Raw genomic sequence first — 21,752 nt, 5'->3', positions numbered from 1 at the left:
CTATAGGATAATAATGAACTTAAATGGTAGACCTATGGGACATTCACTCTGACCCGTATGATTAAATTGGTATAAAAGTATAATGTTTTTTATTAAATATAATAAAAGGTAATATAAGGGTAATAAGATAAAAAAAATAAACAAGGGAAAGGAAATAGCAAAGGGACATAATACACAGAACAGATACACAAGAAATGTTTGGAAGAGACATAGGGGGTCATTTATCTTTATTTTTCTTACTTCTTTTCGACTTTTTTTTTAGCGCATTGCAACTTTTGTAACTTTTTGGGGACCTTTTGAAATGTGCACTGAAGTCCGCCGGACATTTGTTTATCGTCAACAATCTTCTATTCCAGAAGTTCTAATTGTTGCAAATGACATTTATCTTTTGTCTAAAATTGGCAACATTTTTTGGCGCAAAAAAACTCTAGACAAAACCATACTTAAGGAAAACTTAGAAAATGAAAAGTAGTGATTTGTGACATTTGTGCAACATTATTGAAAGATTTGTAGCAAATGTAGCAAAAAGAGATCTGAACATCTAACACTAAATTACCAAAGTAGCAGACGGCAAAAAGACAAAACAAACCAAAACAAACAGAAATAAGATAAATGACCCCACGGTGTCTTATCCCATCACAATGCACACTTTAATTTAATTAAATAAATGTAATTTTTTATTTAGAGCCTTACCATTTTATCATGAAGAGGAGGGGATGATGGGTAGTTGTATGAATACATTCCAGCTTGCATTGGTCTACGGTCACCCAAATAATCATACTGAGGAAAGAGACATTTAGTAAGCATTATTCTGTAGTTATGAAAATACCTTGTAGACAAAGTAATTTTTGTTAGCGATATGTAGCATCTATTCTGCATGCCCTTGATAAGGAGGAGAAGTGTTCGCTATTGTCCAATGTATATGCCAATATATTGATAAATGTATACTTTACGCTAAAAGAAATCTGTTGACAATAGCAAAAAATGATGGGAAATAAAACCCTTTCAGCAGTGTTGATATGGTTGTAGTGAAGAGATATCTATATACACACATATTACCACTCCAGCCAAAGACTGGCCTCAAAGTATAGCATTTCCCATAATATAACAATTGTGGGTCATCTCATGTAATAACTCACACAGTCTGATGGTGTCCAATCATAGCTGCCAGTGTCACCCCATATCGGCAACAAACAGAGGAATAGCTCAACCAAAGGTTGTAAAAAAGGGGATTCATAATTATTATATTATGGAGGATGCAATTAACAGACATAGCATGAGAAATATCAGGTCCTCTCTAAAGTTATCCTTATGATGTATGCTTGGTTTAATACACATTGGGATTATGATAGCTGAATGCAACTGTAAAGACACATAGCTGTATACATCTGGACAACCTTTACAAAACAATTGTAAACATTAACAAAGTGGCTTTAGTGTAGGTCAACAAGTTACAACACACATGAATGTATATTTTACCAATTTAATCAGCATTAAAAAAGTTTCTGTGCTAAGAAATACTCATTACTATATTTTTATAGGGCCCTCATCACACTCGCAGTATGGGTCACACTGGTGGAAAATGTTGCAGAACGTCCACAGAAGACTGACTGTCAGCATCAATTGCAACAAAAGAACAACAGAAACCTAAAAAAAAAAATTAAGCCTCCATTTTGCTGAGTACAAAGGTTCTAGGGGAAGAAAGGTTCTGTGTGGGGTGGATTAATATTTTCATTAATATTTGGAGTAATGACAGTGGCATTCTCAGCTTCTTATTAAAATCTAATCTTGTCACTTAATATATATATAATTATTTATATATTTATATTATAAATAATTATACAATTATTTACTGGTTTAATTCAATATATGTATATATATATATATATATATATATATATATATATATATATATATATATATATTGTGAGACACTGAAGGGGTTAACTGTGGATGGGCGGTATGTTTCCCCTAGGTTTTGCTATTATGCAATGCCTTAGAGCTGAGGTTGGGTTGTCCAGCACCTTGGACACAGGTGGTGGGAACAGCCCAATCAGCCTGCATAAAGCCGCTCAGCAGAGCTGAGAGTGTGTTCTCTCTGAGTGGAGGCTGGAGAGCACACAGCCCTGACCTCTGTGCCTGGAGCAGCAAAAGTATTTTTGTTAGTGGTGAGTCAGAGAACCATTGTTTAGTTAGCACCCTGATGGGTAGGATATTATTTTGTTTTTGATGCCTGAATGTGAAGGCTGTTTTATTTTGTTCCTGCTGAAATAAACACAGGCGAGACTAAAACTTGGTGTCACTGTCTTGAACTGCATCACAGCACCCCGCTACCACGGTCTCTACTGGGCCAAATCCCCACAATATATATATATATATATATATATATATATATATATATATACATATATTGAATTATAACCAGTAAATAATTTTTACCCTACTTACACACAAGACACTTACTTTTGGAGAACTGATTGAACGCCTCATGGTGTATGCGTTTGGTTCACCAAAGCTTTCATCCCGTGCCATGCTTTCAAAACGTGCACTAGGAGACCGTACTGGAGAGTAGACCCGTGGACGAGAACTGTAGGTCCCCTGACTAGGAGAACGGGGTACTGAACGAGAACGTGGCTGCATAGAAAGGCGTCTGAGAGATCCACAAGCAGCATCTACCTCCTGATAGTATAAAGCTGGACGGGGGCCCCACAACTCTGCTGGGCGTCCATAAACAGCAGGCTCCTTCCAGTCTCGAGATTGATAAGGTACTCCATTTCGAAGAGCCTGGTGTTTTTCCTCCAATGCCCATTGTGGAAAAGCTGACACAGAGCAAATGCTGTCTGGCCGTGATCCTGCAGGACTGTAATACTGATAACCCTCAGGGTACTGGGATGCGTACTGAGGAAAGTAATCAGGCATGCGGTGAGATCCTGGGAAGTATCTGCTGGGACTGTAATAAAATAAAATGAAAATTTACTGCACCTTCTTTCATGCAACATTACAAATAGTATACTATGTGCACACAAAGATACTAAAAACAAAATTGATTTTGCTGGACTTCAGTAGATTTCTTGACTAATTCAATATGTATTAATATTTTTTGTTATCTCTAATATTTTATCAGTCTAGTTTTTTATTAGGCTAGAGTATACAGGCAATTCCCCACTTAAGGATATCCGACTTACACACGACCCCTAATTACAGATGGATCTCTCTGCCCACTTTGACCCTGGTGAAGCTATCTGGATGCTTTACTCAAGTCTCACGCTGCAATGATCAGCTGTAAGATGTCTGTAATAAGGTTTTATTGACAATGCTTTTTTCCATAACAGCACAAAATTTTTAAAATCCAAGGGACAAAAAACTACAATTATAAAATATACAGTTCCAACTTACAAATTCAAATTAAGTAAAAACCTAAAGAGCCTTTCATGTACATAACCCGGGGACTGCCTGTATATACTTCTTGAAACCATTACATTTTCCTACCTCTGCATGTCCTCATTAGGGGCTGCAGCCCTACGCAGGTTAACCCATTGTTGTAATTGTGACATGGAGTTCTGTCTCTGTGCAATTTTCTCTGGGTGGCTGCGTGGAAAATTTCCTCTTCGCTGTCCATTACCCTCTGTAAAAGCAGTACTTGCTGGGCGGCCTGGAGAAGAAACAAACCCCCAACCATTGGGGTGTGGTGGACGTTCTCCTTCTGGTAAGTGTCTCGGAGGTTCCAAGTCAGGAGGCCTTTCAGAAGCTGTCCCTGTCCCATTTACTTTGGTCAGAGGTTCTTTCCTGCACTCTGACCTCCTCTCCAGCTTTTCAGAACCTCTTCCATCACCTTCACCACGGCTTCTGGTTTCTGGATCACGATCCCTCACAGGGGGTATATTTTCACTGTCATGCCTCTCCAATCTGAAAACACACAAATAAAGTCATGTTTTAAAAATTGTATTCTATTAATTGTGCGCTTTGGGTATTGGGTATATTTATCCCTAAAGCTGTTTTCTCTAACCACATACCTTTGGACCAAGCCAGGGATTATTTGGCCTCAGGAGCACCACAGACAGGGAGGTCCAGCACTTCATCAGTATGCAGGGGTAGCTGCGGCAACCCAGGTAAAACCCCTCATCACTAACCAACAAAAGCCTGCCATCGCTAAAACAACTTCCACACAAGTGCCCTCCCCCTCTGCTCTGGAAGCACCTCCCCCTCCCTCTGCCTGCTCTAATTTCACGGCAGCAGTGCAGGTTTCAGCACACAGTGGGAGGGGAAATAGCTTCTGCTTCTCTATGAAGCCTGTGAAGCTGCAGCAAGGAGGTGTTCTGGTAACGCCCCACATAGCACTTCTGGCTCATTAGTATAATTGTAAAAGTTGATTTCAGAAGGAAGGAGGCCATGGATAACAAATATAAGATTACACCAGTCAAGGTGTCTGGATTTATGAGTAAAAGTCCCTGGTTTATCCTTTATTAAGCTTGATTTTGATGGTAGATTATATTTAAATTCGTCATTTCCCACTTCTTATAGTTTAGCAGTGTGGAAAAAAATGAACAAAGCTTTCTTTGCAAGCAGCTGGGTTTACTGGGGGTTCTATATGTATGCACACAAATCATTTACTGACCTGGGGGTGGGAGCATTCTGTACTTGTGATGCCTCTGCCATTGCTCGTATCCAAGCCTCCTGTTCTTCCCTGCTTTCCGCACTAAAATAGTAAGTGCGAATCCCAGCGTGTTCTGCCTGTCGAGACATTTGGGCTTCATTATGTAGAGTCTCATCCCCAACCCAGCACACTGTTACCTGTGGGACAAGATACAAGAACAGATATGAAAGAACAAAATAATGAATACACAGCAGCAGTTAGACGTGTAGAGACAGGTACAAGTGAAGAATCCCAAGAAAACCACCTATTTTTTGTGAAAGAGTACCACACAAACATGTATTCATTTATATGTTGTGTTATCTAGGTTGGAGCTTATTAGTAAGAAATCCCTTTCTATAGAACAACACTTAAAGTGTTTGTCCAATATTATGCAAATAAAGCTCAGTCAAAGTATAATGAAAAATTATGTACATTTCTAATAAACCTTGTGTTTCAGTTTCCAGTCTCTAAATTTGCTGTCATCAAATGGACTTAAATAAGCTATGAAATAAGGCCTGCAGGAGTTTTATCAGTCAAGACAATCTTGTATTAGGCCCCCTGCACATGAATGTGCTCAGTCTATGGAAGAGGATCCGTGTACTAGTCAGATTCCACATATTGAGCACAGTGCATCCCATGAGAGTCCTTGCATCATAGAGAAATATGATACAAGGAGAACCAGTCTGCTGGCCAAACAGAAGCTCCAACATTGTATCAACTATGTTGGTGCTGCTGTTCGGCCTGCAAGCAGAGACTCCTTGCATCATATTTCTCTATGAAGCAAGAACTTCTGTCCAGTACTGTTCCATGAGATCTGACCAGTCAGCACACAGGTCTGTTTCCTCAGACTAAGCATGTTCGTTTGCAGGGGGCATTAGGTGAAGAACAAATGTGCCAAAATGGGTGTAGGTTATCTGAGGTGGAATCCCGGATGGGTAACACTGTAAGATTTACATAAACTGCACAGTGGATCATATCTAAATACTGTATGAAAAAAGACGGATTCAGTGGAAAATGATTATTGCTGTAGGTTTTGAATATTCATTATTGGAGTAAATTTTTGGTTCAGAATTGAGGATAAGAAATGTTTAATATTGCCCCCTGATGCTGGGATATCGAGGCTGAAACCAGTGGCAGAGACAAACCATCTAAAATTAGTTACAGCCTCAGCTACAGGCATTCTGCACAATTCCAGCAAACGTATGCACAGCCTTAGCATCAAAATAGTTATGTTAGCAGCAATAGGCCAGGGTGGATTTTTTTAATCTTGCAAGTATGAAAATAATGTTTTCATTCAATGATAGCAAGAAAAGATCATCGAAATGGTGAAAAAACTGAAATACAAAGTTATTTTAGAAAGTTGCATGAATTGATTCTGTTTTACTTACATAAGATTGGACACCTGCTTTAAGTAAGAAGAAGTAATGATACTGATGTACATCATTTTTGTTTCTAGTTCACCAAATACTTATTAACGTTGCCAGATGTTGAAATATGGATCCCCATGCATGAATTCACAATGCACAGTAAAGATCTTTGAAAGGGCATCTGATTTTCCCAGCCATCCTCAAGCACATGGCACAACTTACACTGAAAGTGGCTGCATGCATGTGTTTATATGAGAAACCAGTGCTTATGCAACATGCATGCTTGGCCTCTGCCAAGCAGGGAGTGGATAATGTGAGCATGCAGCAGGTACAGCAGGACTTACTACCTAGCACAGCGACTCTGCAGGGGACAGGCTCTTGGCGGGGGTACGTTCCATGGAATCCTCTCACCAGCACAGGAGGGAAGACAGAACAGGTGAGAGAGGCAGCATACACTGGGGGCTAGCAGAAACCCCCATATGTGGCTCAAATGAACTGAACGATTTATATGACACAAAATAAAAAAAATGGATCTCTTAGGAATAAAATATACTAAAGACAGCTTCATGTTTAAAGAGTCCAAAATTATCCAGAACAATTAAAATAATGATCCAAAAATTCTTGTTGGATTTAGAATACAAAGCCCCAGAAATATGAGAAAGGATATTTTACAGCAAATAGCAAAATAACTATTACAAAGTTTATAAAGTACTCCTTAGTTTTTTAGCTTTAAAATTGCATTTTCTTTTTCAACATGTCACTGTCATCAGTAAGTATTTGCCCTAAGAAAGAGCAATTCTTCAACAGAGTCATAAGTATTGGATGATATCAATTTTTAATCGATTCACCTGTGTTTTACAGATAACCCCCTATTTAGGCAATCTGGAAAAATGTAGTTGTGTGAACATTTTAGAACTATATTCTCTATTATAAAATCAAATGCAGTTAATTTAGGATATTTAAAATAATTCTGCAATCCTACTAACCTTAAAGGTGTGTTTCCGACTGATATTATCTGATGGTTGAACAGGGGCGATGCGAAAGCTTAGCAGGGGAATGCTTCCCAAAATCCCCTCTTCTTTTTCATCTGAATTTAAGAAAACAAAAAGAATCTTGAAAGAAAGAGGCAAGTGAGGAGAAGTGAAATAAAGAGGGTGATGCCGGAGGAGGACAGAGCAGCAGTGTGTACATGTAACATATAGAACCAGAATGTGGAAGAAACACAAAAAGGCACAAAAACACCTGCGGAAAAACAATATGCAGGGGAAAAACCTACTAAAGAGAGATGGACTGTAAAACAGTAGGAGGGGGACATATTGTGACAAAATTTTAGTCATGCACGTGTAACTCTTTCTCTGCCAAGTTTTTTTCCAACACTGATGCTGTTTTCTTTGACCGGGCCACAGTAAATATCTTCCCCATAGAGTTAATCCTAGTACGTGTTTGCCTGCCAGTGATAATAATGTGTGGGAGGCTTTTCACATGCACACATAACACAATAGGGCGCTGATAAATTATTTAGACTCCACCTGTTCCCTGGCTAAGCACAGGTGAATTGGGATCCGGTAGGCAGATGGGAGCAAAGATCCTCAAACCATCTGTTCTGGCAGTGGGTGTCTTAAAAATGAAAATAATAACCTGGTACTGGGATTTAGACATTTTCGCTTTACCTTTGTAATAGAAGAGGCAACGATCAACAAGGACAAACCAGCGCTTGTTCCACTGCTTTACTCCAGAACTGGCCTGCAGAGATGTGGACAACCAAAAAGTTAGGGAAAAAATCATCAATTGCATTGATGCATTTGTACATCAGATTAAAAAAACTGGTGCATATTAAGCAGAAGCAATGTAATATAAACTTGTATATATAGAAGAAGAACAGTTTTTAAAAAAAAAAAAATGCAATAGTGAGGTAATGTGATGTTTTTCATGGGTTAGAATCAGCTTATTTGAGTGCATCTCGCCTAAAGGTGCGCTCCTTTAATAGTTGTTGGCTGAACAAGCTTGTTCTGCTAAGTGTCTATGTGATGCAGAAGGGATATTATAGGTATTATAGGGATATTATATACAGGGATAGGGAAATGAAATTAACTATACCCAATACATATTTTCCTGAAGCCAAAGCTTATTCCATGATAGCCTTTATTCCTAAATTCTCCCTAAATACTTGTATCGTGGATAGTAAAGGTTATTATTAAACAAATATAAATTTTTTGGTTATTTCTGCAACAGAGAAAGTGGAAGCATCCAGAGCATTCACACTTGATGGAAGTTTCCTATATGACTCATTATCCCCTGCGTGTACTTCCTTTGTGCAATCTCCCTCACTCTTGTTTCTGTTTCTATAGTATAAAGAACTGTCCTACAACCAGTGTAGTCAGTAGGTCTGCAGCTTCAGGCTGCTCTTATTTTAGGGCATGTAAACAGATCTCACCCTATTTAAAATAGTGTTACATGCAAAAATATTAAGGAAATGACCGCAATACCACCACAAATAAACACTGCTAGAACAGTGCTTGCAGACTTCCATTCCAAATGACTTTAGTCAAAAATGGTTCAAGGCATTATTCCAATTTCCATTTCTTGCGGAATTGCCCTTCATCAAGTAAAATTTGTAATTTATGTATTTACTGTCTTTTCTGCACTCCCCAGGGAATAATGACTTATAGAAATGTCCTTTATCTTCCTGGTGGTTGAAATCAAAGGCTGCTTTCCATCAGTCTCTCAGCTTCCTCTAGTTTCTTTTAACTGATCATATTGGGCTTTCACAGGAGAAAAGCCTAGCCGAAGAGAAAGTCTCAGCACCCTGAGCCACCCTGCTCCTTTCCAGCCCCTCCCATTAGGCAACTGCCTAGTCAAACAACAGATGCTAATGAAAGGTACAATATAACATATCTTTTTTTCTGTAAAACCAATTTTTTATACAAAAACACTTTGGCAGTGTATGTACTATGCTCTGTAGGGACTGTGGGAGTGCTAAAAATGGGTCTCCTGGTGACAGGTTCCCTTTAAAGTAAATCTAAACTCTAAATTAAGCATGGATAAACTTACTCACTTAACACTTACTCATAGATCCAGGCACCATGACTCTGGTAATCTTCTTATACTTGTTATTCATGACCTCCTTCTTTCTTAAATCAACTTATAAAATTATGCTAGCAAGCCAGAAGGGCTACCCTAACCTCTCTGTGATCTGGCTTCACAGGCTCTTACATGGTCTCACCCTCCCTGTGCAGTGTGCAGGAAATATTGTGAGCAGCAAGATAACACAATAAAACATAACTTTTATTGCTATCACAAACAAACATCTATTTATTAGTCAATATGCGGTAGGTATAGTAGACCCATATAGTGCAACATGCAACCTATTTAAACAAAATGGATGGATGTTACCGCTTATGGTGCTGTGAGGATAGTGGGGCTATATTCAGCAGGTATAATCCAACACCGGTAGCTGTAAACTGCACACCACAGTTTGTGCAACTGAACCTAGCATCCACCATATATTAACTCCCATCCTGACAAGGACAGTACCCACATATTACCCTAGCTGCAGATAAAAAGCCCGCACCAGCCCACACTTTTCCTGACCAGTTTCTAGAGTTATCAAACCGAGTGGCCTTATTTATTGGTTTGTTATACTGTGGCATAGTCAGCAGGAAGTGCTCGTTGCACTATTATTGCGTGAGCAGGAGCAAGGGTGAGACAGAATAATCGCCTGTAAACAGAGAGGGTAGGGTATTCCCTCAGGCTCATTAGCATAATTTTAAAGGTTGAGGCTATAACAAATATAAGAAGATTACCACAGTCATTGTGCCTGTATTTATGAATAAGTGGTTGACTATGCTTGTTTTGATGGTAGATTTTTTTTTAAGATAACGGTACAACATTTGTGATACAAACCCTCCAAGCTTTAAGAGATTTATATATTTTTTCTAGTTTCTCAATAATTCATTATACATACATTTTTTAATGCATTTTTATTGTTTGTAACACAACATTTACACACCTGTTTATATAACCAGCCGGTCTTTGTGACTTCTGCATTGGGGTTCCTCTTCATGGAGTTGGAGCGTTTGCCGAAAGCAATTCCTTTCTTGGAGGGTCGTGACTTTATAAAATGAAATACACTGTGTCACTCTTTTTAATGATCAATATAGAAGTTCAATGCAAAATATTTCTCAGTTTTAAAGGGCTTACTCTTTGCCTATTGTATAATTTATGCTGTGAATATCATATAGTCTTTTATATATATATTCTTTTCTCATCTGTCATATATTTATATGTATTTATTAAGTTTTATTCAGCTTTATTATACTTACATAGAGTCTTTTTCCTTGACCATGCACTGCCATCTACTGGTGGATATTATGCAGTTTCAGGGCTTTTTTCTGTATCTATTTTACTGGATTAACTGTCTCCTTTAATATGTTTTTTAATATATTTTTTGGCTATTCATTGTAAATATTAAAAATTATGATGCATAATTAGTCTTTAGAATGTGGATGTGAGCATTTAGCAATGAAAAAATATATCAATGGCAGACGGGAGGCACAACACAACTATGGGTATGTTAACATTGCATCATTTGCACATGCACTGAGCACTTTATGTGCCAATAGGGATGTAATGATACCCCGGGCTGATACTGTTAGCATTTGATACACCTTATTGCAAATTTTTGCACAAAACAATTCACTATCAGAGATATGGTTTATGAATTATGCTATATGACTTCAGATCATTGTATACTCTGCTTCTCCATGTCTTTCATGTTTTTGATGTTACCATGTGATATCCTCATTGACCGTTCTTTGTCCCCCCTGTCGAATTTGTGATTTTATATCGTATTTGAATTAATTATGCAATAAAGATTCCATGTAATTTTTGGCTAAATTGGAATAGTGTTTTGCTTGTATTTGTATAGTTCTAAAAAGCCAATTGTATGATTTGATTAACCAATAGAAAGGGATTCATTTGAGTTAGTGCACTATGGCTATGGTATAATGGATATTAAACACACTACTCTCATACCCCTTCTTGTATTTGTAGCCCAATCTTTTGTGTTGTCTGCAGCTTTGTATGATTTTCTAATATTCTCTGAATACAATGATCTCACCTTTATGCTGGGGCCCTCTTGAGTGGTGTCAGAAACCATGTTGAATGTGGTATTTTCGCTGGCTTGGTTAGTAATGCGCTTTCCTCCTGCTTCTGAGCTCATCTCAAACCTGCCACCATGATAGAGAAAATTAGGTTTGTAACACTAAATCAGTCATGGAGAGACCTATAAAATATATTCCAAACTCACCTGAGTCGCCCAGTTTTCTTTGGGATCAGTCCAGTCACTGGGTGCAGAAGAGTGGCAATCTGAGCATTGCGGCTAAAAAAATTAAAAAATAAATGGTGTTAAAAAAGACACAACACGTTTGGGCTCTGTGGGATTCATATTGGGATACACTATTACTTCAGAGGGATGGTTAAGTAGCCCTCCTACTATAGGGAATACTCCTTGTATTTTTCCTATTTATGTTTGTACTATGTGTCTATGTTGGATATTATTAAGGGTAACGGGCTTATGGCCTCAGGCATCTATTATTGCTATGAGTAACTGTGAGACCCATTGGTTTTATTAAAGGAAACCTACTATTTGATTTCCTGCATTATGAACTAAATATACCTTGAGAATGTTGTAGCTACACTAATGCAGAATCTTGTTTAATCCCTGTGCCCGAGTGGCCCTTCTGAAAAAACAATTATTAAATTATAATAATGAAGCTCTATCACTTCTGTGCCTGGGAGATTTTAATTTCACATTAGTTATGCACAGCTCCCGAGGATGATGCAATCACTGTTCTCCCTGCCAGGCAGAATAATCAATTTCTGCACCATCCCCCAGCTGCTGTCTATGAGTCATCCAGCTCAGGTTGATTAGTCCTGTCTTGGCTGTTCATAAAGCTGGTGTGTAATGTCCTGAATTTTATAATAGTTTTTTCAGCAAATCCATTCAACTCAGGGATTAAACAAGATATGATTCTGCATCAGTGTAGCTACAGGATTCTCCAGGCATGTTTGGTTCATAATGCATGTAGATTTTCTTTACTGTATTTACTGTAAACTATTGTTACACATGACTGACAAAGCAGCGTAATGTAATTTGTAGTTTATAGGTTATGATTGGCTTAGTATCTGTATATATAATGACATGAGCCTGATGTTTTATGTTCATAACATGTTTTAAACATTTTTCAATAAATAATCAGTTAAATAAAAGAAATAAACACAGAAATAAAAACACCTAAGAAAGCAGGGTTCATTACAAGAGAATGGTAGTAACCCATATACCTAAGGCTATTCATCACAGAGTACAGATTTATCCTTTCCTTTGCACTATTTAATTTTGTTTCTACCATTAGAGTAGATTTATTCCCAGGGGTGGGTTCCAATCGGTTCACCTCGACTCGTGCAAGCTGGTTGTTAAAATCATGGCAGGCTCCCCCAGTCAGTGTGAAGCAGGTCAGTGAGACGGCTCTCCACTTTTGCTTTCTGCAGCGGAGCACTGGAGCTTTTAGATTTTAGATCCGGCACATGTGGCATATGACGTGTCTGCCTGTGTCAGTTCAAAGGTGACCTGGCACAGGCGCATGTGTCTCTACACCGCACCTCAGGGTTCATGGTGCCTTGATCTATGAATAAGAAAATTTGCATGTAAATCCACGTCAAATATGCACGGTTTTTGTACAGATTTTTATGCAGATTTGTGTCATGTTTAGTGGAGGTGGATTTACATGAGTTTTTCTGCATGCATTTTTTTCACTTTTTTTTAAGCCGGTCGGACGTCAGTTCAAGCAAAAATCCACTATCTATCCACATGATGTTGTGGTTTAGATGTGGATTTGATGCAGATTTTCACTCTCCTATAGACTACAATGAAAAAAGGGTGTTAAAATCTTTCCTAGAATATTATTTACATCAATTTCCTCAGGTTCCTTTTAATAATGATTGATTTAATCCAGAGGCCTTGTTTATTCATCTGACAGTGTTATTAGTAATCTCTTATTTTGTTTGTATATGTATCCCACGATTTGTAGAGTGCTACAGAATCTGATGGCACTATACATATTTGTATTATTATGATATACCATAATACCTAACCTAACACCATACATAGCTTTCCCCCATTCCACTTTTATAAGACCCAAAATATCTCTTATTGCATACTATATTTTTGTGGTATCACAATGTTGCCATTCACTTGCTGGTAATCTCCCGGCTCTTCTAAGTGACTGGATTACATGCACTCAGCTTCATTAAAATTCTAATTGCAGGAATGTCACAAATGAAAACAGCGCCTAGGATGAATCATTAATCCTGTTTCTACCAACACTAAACATGATAAGTAATGTGCATATATTTCCCCTATAATGAAGACATCCAACATCAGATAAATACACAGAACATCCGTATATTATATATCATTAAAGCTGTCATCATGATGCAACTAAGGCTGATCCCTGGATTGTTTAACTCAGTGTTCACTGTATAATTGTGGTTGAAAGTCTTTGCATAATCTGCATATGATAGAGAATAACAGGATTTGTGAGCTTTGTGGACACGCTGTCATGTCATCACCTTTCCATGTCACTAGTGAGCAGGTTCTTGCAGCAAGCGGTTGACTAAATATATTTAACAAAAAGCATGAACTGTCCATTCACAGTTTTCTATTTCTGTTGTTCATATTTCCTGACTGCTTTGTTCCCGATCTATGAGTGACTTTCAATTCAAAGCTAGGAATGAAAAGAAGACACCTGGCTGATGTGGCCTACTTGTCATGCCAGTGTTGCACCTCCTCAGATGAGAACAAGAATGCTTGAACCTATATGTATCATATACATTTATTACTCTCCTGAAGAAAACTATAACTTCAAACCCTAAAAATGACTCTTAACACTTTCTCTTTGTATAAATACTGCAATGCCACAGAAATCATTACAGTCGGTCGAATGTGTTGGATATGCATGGAAATAGTTAAAAGCGGAGATGGTACATACCTGTCCCTACTGTTGACCCGAAACTTAAGCATGGTCTAGCTAACTCAAGCCTTTAGAGGAGATGAAGAAAAGGCTGGAGATGGGAAGAAGACACATACTTGTGCCATGGACATAAGAAGACACAGCAAGGGATAAATAGGAGGAGGGCAGGTCACTTGATGTAGGGGATAAGCAGATAATAGGTGAAAGGTAAAATAAGCTTTGGTTTTAAGCATCAGAGTGATACCAGGCTACCATGTGCCACATTACTTTGCAGTAAAAAATGCATGCAGCCAAACCAAGGGATTGTCACCTTTCAGCAAATAATTGATATTGTTTGTATAATGAAAAGTTATACAATTTTCCAATATACTTTTCTATATCAATTACTCACTGTTTTCTAGCTCTCTGCTTGTTATCATTCAACAGGAAGCATCATTGTTTACTTCTTGTGGATAAAAAACGGTCCATGGTCATGTGATGTCTCACAGGTACACGGCTCATAAGTATCACAGAGAACAATCAGAGCTGTGTGCTATAACGAGCGTTATATCAACAGTAAACTAAAAAGCAAGCAGAGTTCGAGAAAGCAGTGACTAAGTGATACAGAAAGTATATTAGAAAATAGTGTAACTTTTCATTACACACACACCAGAAATCAAATGCTGTGGCTGGATAAAAATAACGTAGTTTACATTAAGCTCATAATAAGTGTCATACATCACACATCTGGCATCATTTCAGCCTAGTGTTATCAAGAAGAAACAACTGCAGGCTTTTCAGACAATTTCCATTCATCAGTCTGATAAATCTAACTGGATAACACGTGTAGCCAGCGGCTTACCAGCAGGGGGTGGTTTTCCTTCACATTTTGAGGCTCCTGTGACCTTAATCTTTTCATTAGAGGGTTGTCTTAGGATATCCTCAATTAACGTCTTCATCTAAAATCATGTTCTAAAACAAGAAAATCCCTTAAACTATAACCTCACATATCATGGATCAGGCTATGCTCAGCACAAACAGCTTAAATAGGCAACAGTCTCTTCTATATGGAGGACTGGTGTAAACATACATTTCTATCTATAGATTTCTGAAAGCTTCTATCTGTAATGCATTTTCTAGAATATATGTAGCACCCATGACCATGTGAAATAAACTCATGAACAAGTTAGTTGAGCTTATAAAAACTTCTAAATGTGCAGCAAAACGTTCAGAATAATATATAGTGGGTACGGAAAGTATTTAGACCCCTTTACATTTTTTGACTCGTTATTTAATTGCAGCCAATTGATAAGATTAAAAACAGTTCTTCTTTTTATCATTAATGTACACTATGCACCCTACATCAACAGAAAAAAACAGAAATGTAGATATTTTTGCTAATTTATTAAACAAGAAAAACTAAAATATCCCTTGGTCATAGTTTCCCTACCCACTGTATAATGAACCAGTGAAAACTGATACAGACTACAGCCTAGTCATGTGTTTCTTTGTATTTCAGTAGATTCTGCCCATACAAAGTCCTTTATTCTACACTGCATTTCCCCTCCTCTTTTGTCCGGGTTGCACTCACATCAGGACCAGCCTAAGTGTATTTTTTGGAACAAGCTGCAGCAGATAAGGTGTTTCCCCGGATTCCAGAGTCTGAGAGAAGAAACATCTGGAGTTAATAATAGCTCCAGGAATGTTCATCCCCCTCCAGACACACAATACATGGATCTGTAGCCCCTCAATATCCATAGAAGTGACTTAAAGACTACTACAATTTAGAGGTGGAGGAGTAAAGAAACAGTTTAACCTTTTACCTACCACAGAATTCTTAGTCACAAGAAAAAAACCTGCTTCAACCACAAGTATCTCTTATTTATCCACTATCTACCATATGTAGAGTCTATGTCAAAAGTGCCTGTCAATTTTATTTCTCTACTATCTGCCTCTATCTATCTACCTATATAACAGATAGAAAGTACAAAGTACAGCACAGGGTGGTGGCTCTTAAGAAAGAGGGCTGCAGTGCCCACAGGTCCTGGGAGAGTCTCCAAATGTAAAAACACAGGCAGCATTACATGGATCCAAGTCTCAATTAAAGGTAAAGTCTATTAGAAGTATTGCAACATTTCAAAGTCTACCACCTTTGTCAAGCCTATCTAACAATCTCTTGTATAAATATGTAACATCTATAATCTATTCATGCATTTATTCTAAATATATACATCCATCTATTCAATAACTAAGCATTTCTCTTGAATCAGTCTATATTTACTTTTTGAGGTTTGTAAATCCTGCATTTAAAGGAAACATACCATCAAGAATACACTAAAGTTGCATTCACACGAACGTATTGTGCTCTGTATACTGGAAAATGATAGGTCATGTCTTATCTTTCCCCATGTTACGGCCCGTATGCCATGCATCTCTATGAAGAGGGGAGGGGTCACCACTCCTCCTCTCCATCGTGGCGCAGGTATGCCCCCCCCAGCCTTAGCCGTGCGGAAATGCATTTGTCTGAATGCAGCCTAACATTTATTCCTGATGGAAGATTCCTTTGTTGCTTCTAAGCCCTACACTGTATTTAACTGATATTTTCCCCCCAACTAACTCAATAAAACCTTTATCATTTGTGTATCATAATGAACCTCAGAGGCTACTGGGGTGTGGAGTAGCACAGGCAAGCGCCAGGGCTAAGGCTATACCACGCTCCTGTAGCCTCTGAGGTCCTACCTCCCAGCGCGTCCCTGCAGTGCTTTTCGGCTGTTCAGCCTGTCCACGCACATGGACAGTAATTTCTCACTCACTGCCTAGAGCTGGAAAGGTTGTTATTGCTATAAAATGTTTAAACCCTTTAAAAATAATGATTTTATTGGGTATGGATGAATTCTGCACATGATTATTTTCTTTTAAGGGAGGAAATGAACATCATATTCTACCTGAATAGCTTTTAACCATCAATTCATATGAGGTAATTTGATAAAATGTTACGGTATATTTGTATAAATGTAACAACTCAAGTCGTCTTTGTTTTCTTTCATCATTGTTTTAGTCAATAAAGTAAATGACAAAGGTAACTTGACAGAACACACATGGGGACAGCCTGCCAGACACATTCTGTTCTCCCTGTATATGTTCTTATCTTATCACTAAGGTAAAAACAGCAGGGGGGTCATGAGGTTAAACAAAGCACATTTATTGCTGGGATTAGATGGGGACATATAAACAAACATGTCCATGCAGACTCAAGGAATCCTCAACTCTCATGTGGTTATGATGACAGCATTGAGCAGCTGTTACAAACACCGATGGAAAGCTACTTTAAGCTAACCCTAGTGATTAAAGGCCATATAAATCTTCGCAACTAAAAATTTTGTAAAAAATCACAACTTTGCAACCTGTTTTTATTAAAACCTTCATAATGTTTTGCTTTTTCAGCTCCAAAACAAGCTATGCATTTCCATGGTAACAGGCAGTAGCAGGACTACCATAACAGTACAATTTTGTAGTCCCATACTTTCATTACTCCTATTTCTCCTCTAAAGTACCTTAGGTAAGATAGCAAAATCATAAATTTGGTAGGCTATTCAAAATCCTTCCCTAGTTCCAGATCTATGTATTTTTGCATTTTGTATTTGCATTTGTTTGTTCTTGTGTTAATATATGTGAACCCACTACAGGATGGACAGCTGGTATAAATTGTGCTCTATAAATTAATAATAATAATAATAATGAAGCTGGGCTAGAAGGAAACAGACAGCAAGACAAGGATTTGTTGAGTTATTATCCTCATTCTGATATATTTGCTATAACATTCTGTAAGAACAAAACACCTAAATGTATAAAGTACTACTAAAATATACATATGGCAGATGTGATTTTACTACAGTTAATCATTAGCCAATAAGCATTTTCTATCATGTCCCAGAATATTGGAGAATGATGGAATCATTGGGGCAGATTTATAAACAAAGTGGTAAGGTTAGACAGTGCACAGTTAGACTAGACAGTATTATTCTGCACAAGATTCAAATAAGTGTCAGATGCTGGATGATAAATCTGTCCTAGCATAAGACTGTTGGGTTAGCAGTATTTTTGGCGCACGGACCTTTCTGGCGCTAGGCCACGTCCCCTTTTCATAGGTCACACCCCTTTTGTAGAGCTGGTCGTAGGGGAGTCAGAAAACTGTCTAAAACACTTTTTAAATGTGGGGCACGCAGTTTTTTAGTGCAAAGTATGACAGAATTCTGTTGTGGACAGATTAACCCCTTCCCGACGCGCCGTCGGGTGCGGGTGCCTGGAGTAAGCCGGTAAGTCTTTGCTGCATATTGCTACCATCGTTCCCAGTGACGTCATCGTCTTCCGAAGACCCAAGGCTGTCTCGTTTTAACCCCTTCATTACAATGTGCGATTTGCATGTTTTAATGCAAAATGTGCGATTTGCATGTTTTAATGCAAAAATATACTTTTTTTAGTGCTTTTAACCCCGTAGCAGAAAATAGTGCCCAAAATGCACTTTTTCCCATTTTGAAAAATATCAAAACTTCAATAAAAAGTGATCAAAAGGTTGTAAAGTTGTAGCATTAAAAATGTCACAAAAAATGACACCACCCACAGCTCCGTACTCCGAAGAATGAAAAAGTTATTAGCACCAGAATATGGCAAAATCCCCAAAATAATTGTATAGGAGGTTTTAATTTTTGTAAATGTATGAAAACATTATAAAACCTATACAAAATGTGTTATCCCCGTGATCACACCGTTCCAAATAATAAAGTAGACATGTCATTTGGGGCACGGAATAATAAATACTGTCACTATGAAGTGCAACGTGTAAAAATAAAAAAAGTTATAGATTTTTGAAGGTGGAGAGTGAAAAATTTAAATGAAAAAACAAAAAAAGGGCCAGGTCATTAAGGGGTTAATAAATCTCCCCCATTATGTATATGTGGATAGATGATTGATGTGGAAAAATCTCCAATAACAGACCTAGCAGACTGACAAGAGCGGTAGGGTTTACAAACAAAGTAATCATAGTTCTCTTATCTCTAAGGAGGAAAATGTAATATAATATCCAACTTCTTTGCTCTGATGATTTGTATTCCGTTTCATCAGGGTATCATTGTAAATAAGGTTGGAAAAAGACACAGGTCCATCAAGTCCAACCTGTAAGATTAAACAGATGTTTTCTTCCCATAATTCATGATATTTTTTCTCTCCAGAAAAGCATCCAGGCCTCTCTTGAACATGTACATAGAGTCCGCCATTACAACCTCCTGCGGCAGAGAGTTCCATAGTCTCACTGCTCTTACAGTAAAGAACCTTTGTCTATGGTAATGTTAGAACCACCTTTCCTCTAGGCATAGAGGATGCCCCCTTGTCCTGATCACAGGCCTAGGGAAAAAAAAAGATCTTTGGGGAGATCCATGACTGCCCATTCAGGTATTTGAACATTGTAATGAGGTCTCTTTCTAAGCTGAATAACTCCAAGTTTAGTAATCTGTCATTGTAGTCTAGTCCATAATAACCTTTTTAATCCTGGTTTCTTTCATCTGCTCCCGTTCCAGTTCTACTATGTTCTTTTAATACATTTGTGCCCAAAACTGTCCACAATATTCCATGTGCAATCTGACCAGTGATTTGTATATTAGCAAAACTATGGGGGGTATTTATCAGTCGTGAAATACTCACAAATGATATTGCTAGCACTTGTGGTTATTTTCCCCTTCCAGGGAGGCGTGGAATTAAAAAGTCAGAGTGGGCCAGTGCATGGAGTTCCTTTCCCCGCACCAGCGCACTTGCTGCAGTCAGAGACATCACAAATGTAAGAAGCCGCTGGTAGAAGAGGCTGGAGCAACTTGATGTATCCTGCTGTGCCAGAGTGTTTGAAGGGGCTATCATATGCCAGCCCACAAGGTGCAGCATATGATAAATACCCCCCTATGTCCTTATTATGAGAATCTATACCTCTCTTGATACACCCCATAATCTTATTTGGCTTATTAGCAGCTGCCTGGTACTGGTCATTAAAAATTCTACCATTCTGCAACATCCAAAGTCTTTTTCTGTTGGTAAATGTTTTGTTTCCATGGCTAAAGTACATAACTTTACATTTATCCACAGTCACCCTTTCACGACTGGCCAACATAACTATACGTTGGATTGTCGTGAAGGGCTGTATGAAGAGGACTCATGGACCGAGCCCTCTTAATGCATTTATTTAACTGTATTTAAAAAAATTATATAAAATAAACATTAAATACCACATTAAATGCCACTAGAAAATACAATTTGTCTCGTGGATAACAAGCCCTTAAAACAATTCTAAAAGTTATGGCTTGTGGAAGGAACAAAAAATGGAAACTTAGTCTTGAAAAGGTTAAACTTCCCTAGCCATTTCTCTGCCCAATCCTCCAGCTTCCACAAATTCCTCTGTAATATTTTACTATCTGCCTCTGTATTTATTGCTTGACAGAGCTTATTATCATCTGCAAATATTAAAACGCTGTGTAAATCTTGTGGAGGTCATTAGTAAAATAATTAAAATGGCACTCCACTGATAAATTTAACTCAATCTGAGAATATACCTTTAGAGACAACTCTCTGTTTTCTATCACAAATCCATTAGTCCCAGCCTTTTATGAGGTACAGAATCAAATATACAAGAGAAAATATAAACAGACTAAGGGGTTAGCATACCCCAAAATCATAACACATTTCATTATGTCCTATGCAGATGGTGGCAAACCGGTGGCACTTGAAGTCCTCCCTGTAGGTAAACAGGTCGTTGCCCTGCCATAGAGTTCACCTAAAAGGACTCAACTTTTCCTTCTGCGTCCCCTGCAGCTAAGGATGCGCTGAGATTACTGTTATTTTAAAGCACCACATACTGGGATGCCAGGGACAGCACAAAAAGTAAGAAAGTGTCAAATTATTAGTAGGTTATCAAGATCCATATAGAACAAACATATAACATTAGACACAGAAGATTAAATAGAAATGTAGGGACCAATTTACATCTCCTTTAAGTCTTCAGTTATTTTGAGTCAAAACCAAGAGTGGTCATAAACACAGAACAGGTACAGGTCCTTCCATTATACCTCCACCTATGAAGAGTTGCTAAAAGACTTACACCTATTCTGTAAGTTTGACCAATCCTGGTTTTGACTCTAAATAACTGAATAACTAACACATATGTTTAAAGAAAAAGAAAGAAAAAGAGGGTGAAGAAAATAGAAATGAGACCCACAAAAATAAATCACCATAAAATAACTTGCCAGATTTGTTTTCCAGAAGCCTGAAAAACCTGGGTGGTGAAAAGTGAACAGATACTGGTAAAAGGGAAATCAACTTAGCTGTCATATATGATATTCAGAGGGTCAGAAGCAATGCAGAATGTATTCTTGTTTCTCAAAAATAGGAAGCTGGTATCTTTAGAGCTGCCCTAGCTTGGCTTCATATCCTTTAGTATTTACATCTTTCTTTGCATATTATTTACAAGACACCATAAGCCTATAATTCTAGTTTCAGTAGTAAGGTGATGCTGTGGAACACATATACCAGCCCAACACAAGCCAAAAAATGAATTACACTTGGAAGAAGGGGTTCTTTAGATGTAAAATTTCAGCAAAACTGCTTAATGGAGTAATTTTCTTTTCTATTTTCTGACCATGAATATTGGGTCTGGCATCTTGTCTGAATTCTAGTAACAGCATTTAGTTATGTGCTTTACTGAAA

The 21,752-nt window shown here is 37.9% G+C and overlaps 1 protein-coding gene across 19 annotated transcripts in view; it reads right to left on the bottom strand.

Moving 5' to 3' along the window:
• The window catches only part of PLEKHA6 (pleckstrin homology domain containing A6), a 129,924-nt gene that overhangs the window by 39,433 nt on the left and 68,739 nt on the right, over positions 1-21,752 (bottom strand). For 5 of the 19 annotated variants that reach the window (XM_072137558.1, XM_072137569.1, XM_072137561.1 and 2 more), the window contains exons 1-10: positions 14,049-14,176; positions 11,309-11,380; positions 11,120-11,228; positions 10,010-10,111; positions 7,671-7,743; positions 6,987-7,087; positions 4,616-4,791; positions 3,490-3,906; positions 2,464-2,950; positions 694-780 (exon numbers count right to left, since the gene is read on the bottom strand). In XM_072137558.1, coding sequence (XP_071993659.1) covers positions 694-780; positions 2,464-2,950; positions 3,490-3,906; positions 4,616-4,791; positions 6,987-7,087; positions 7,671-7,743; positions 10,010-10,111; positions 11,120-11,228; positions 11,309-11,380; positions 14,049-14,080 — 1,656 coding nt within the window. In that variant the 5' untranslated portion in view covers positions 14,081-14,176. Of the gene's footprint in view, positions 1-693; positions 781-2,463; positions 2,951-3,489; positions 3,907-4,615; positions 4,792-6,347; positions 6,950-6,986; positions 7,088-7,670; positions 7,744-10,009; positions 10,112-11,119; positions 11,229-11,308; positions 11,381-12,452; positions 12,629-14,048; positions 14,179-14,871; positions 15,076-21,752 lie in introns of those variants that run through there. The other 14 variants (XM_072137562.1, XM_072137564.1, XM_072137563.1 and 11 more) reach the window with 8 other exon arrangements.

Source organism: Engystomops pustulosus, chromosome 2 (genome assembly GCF_040894005.1).
Source record: "Engystomops pustulosus chromosome 2, aEngPut4.maternal, whole genome shotgun sequence".
Classification (NCBI taxonomy): domain Eukaryota; kingdom Metazoa; phylum Chordata; class Amphibia; order Anura; family Leptodactylidae; genus Engystomops; species Engystomops pustulosus.
Note: the sequence above shows the minus strand (reverse complement) of the source record. Positions and strands in the feature narration are given on the sequence as shown.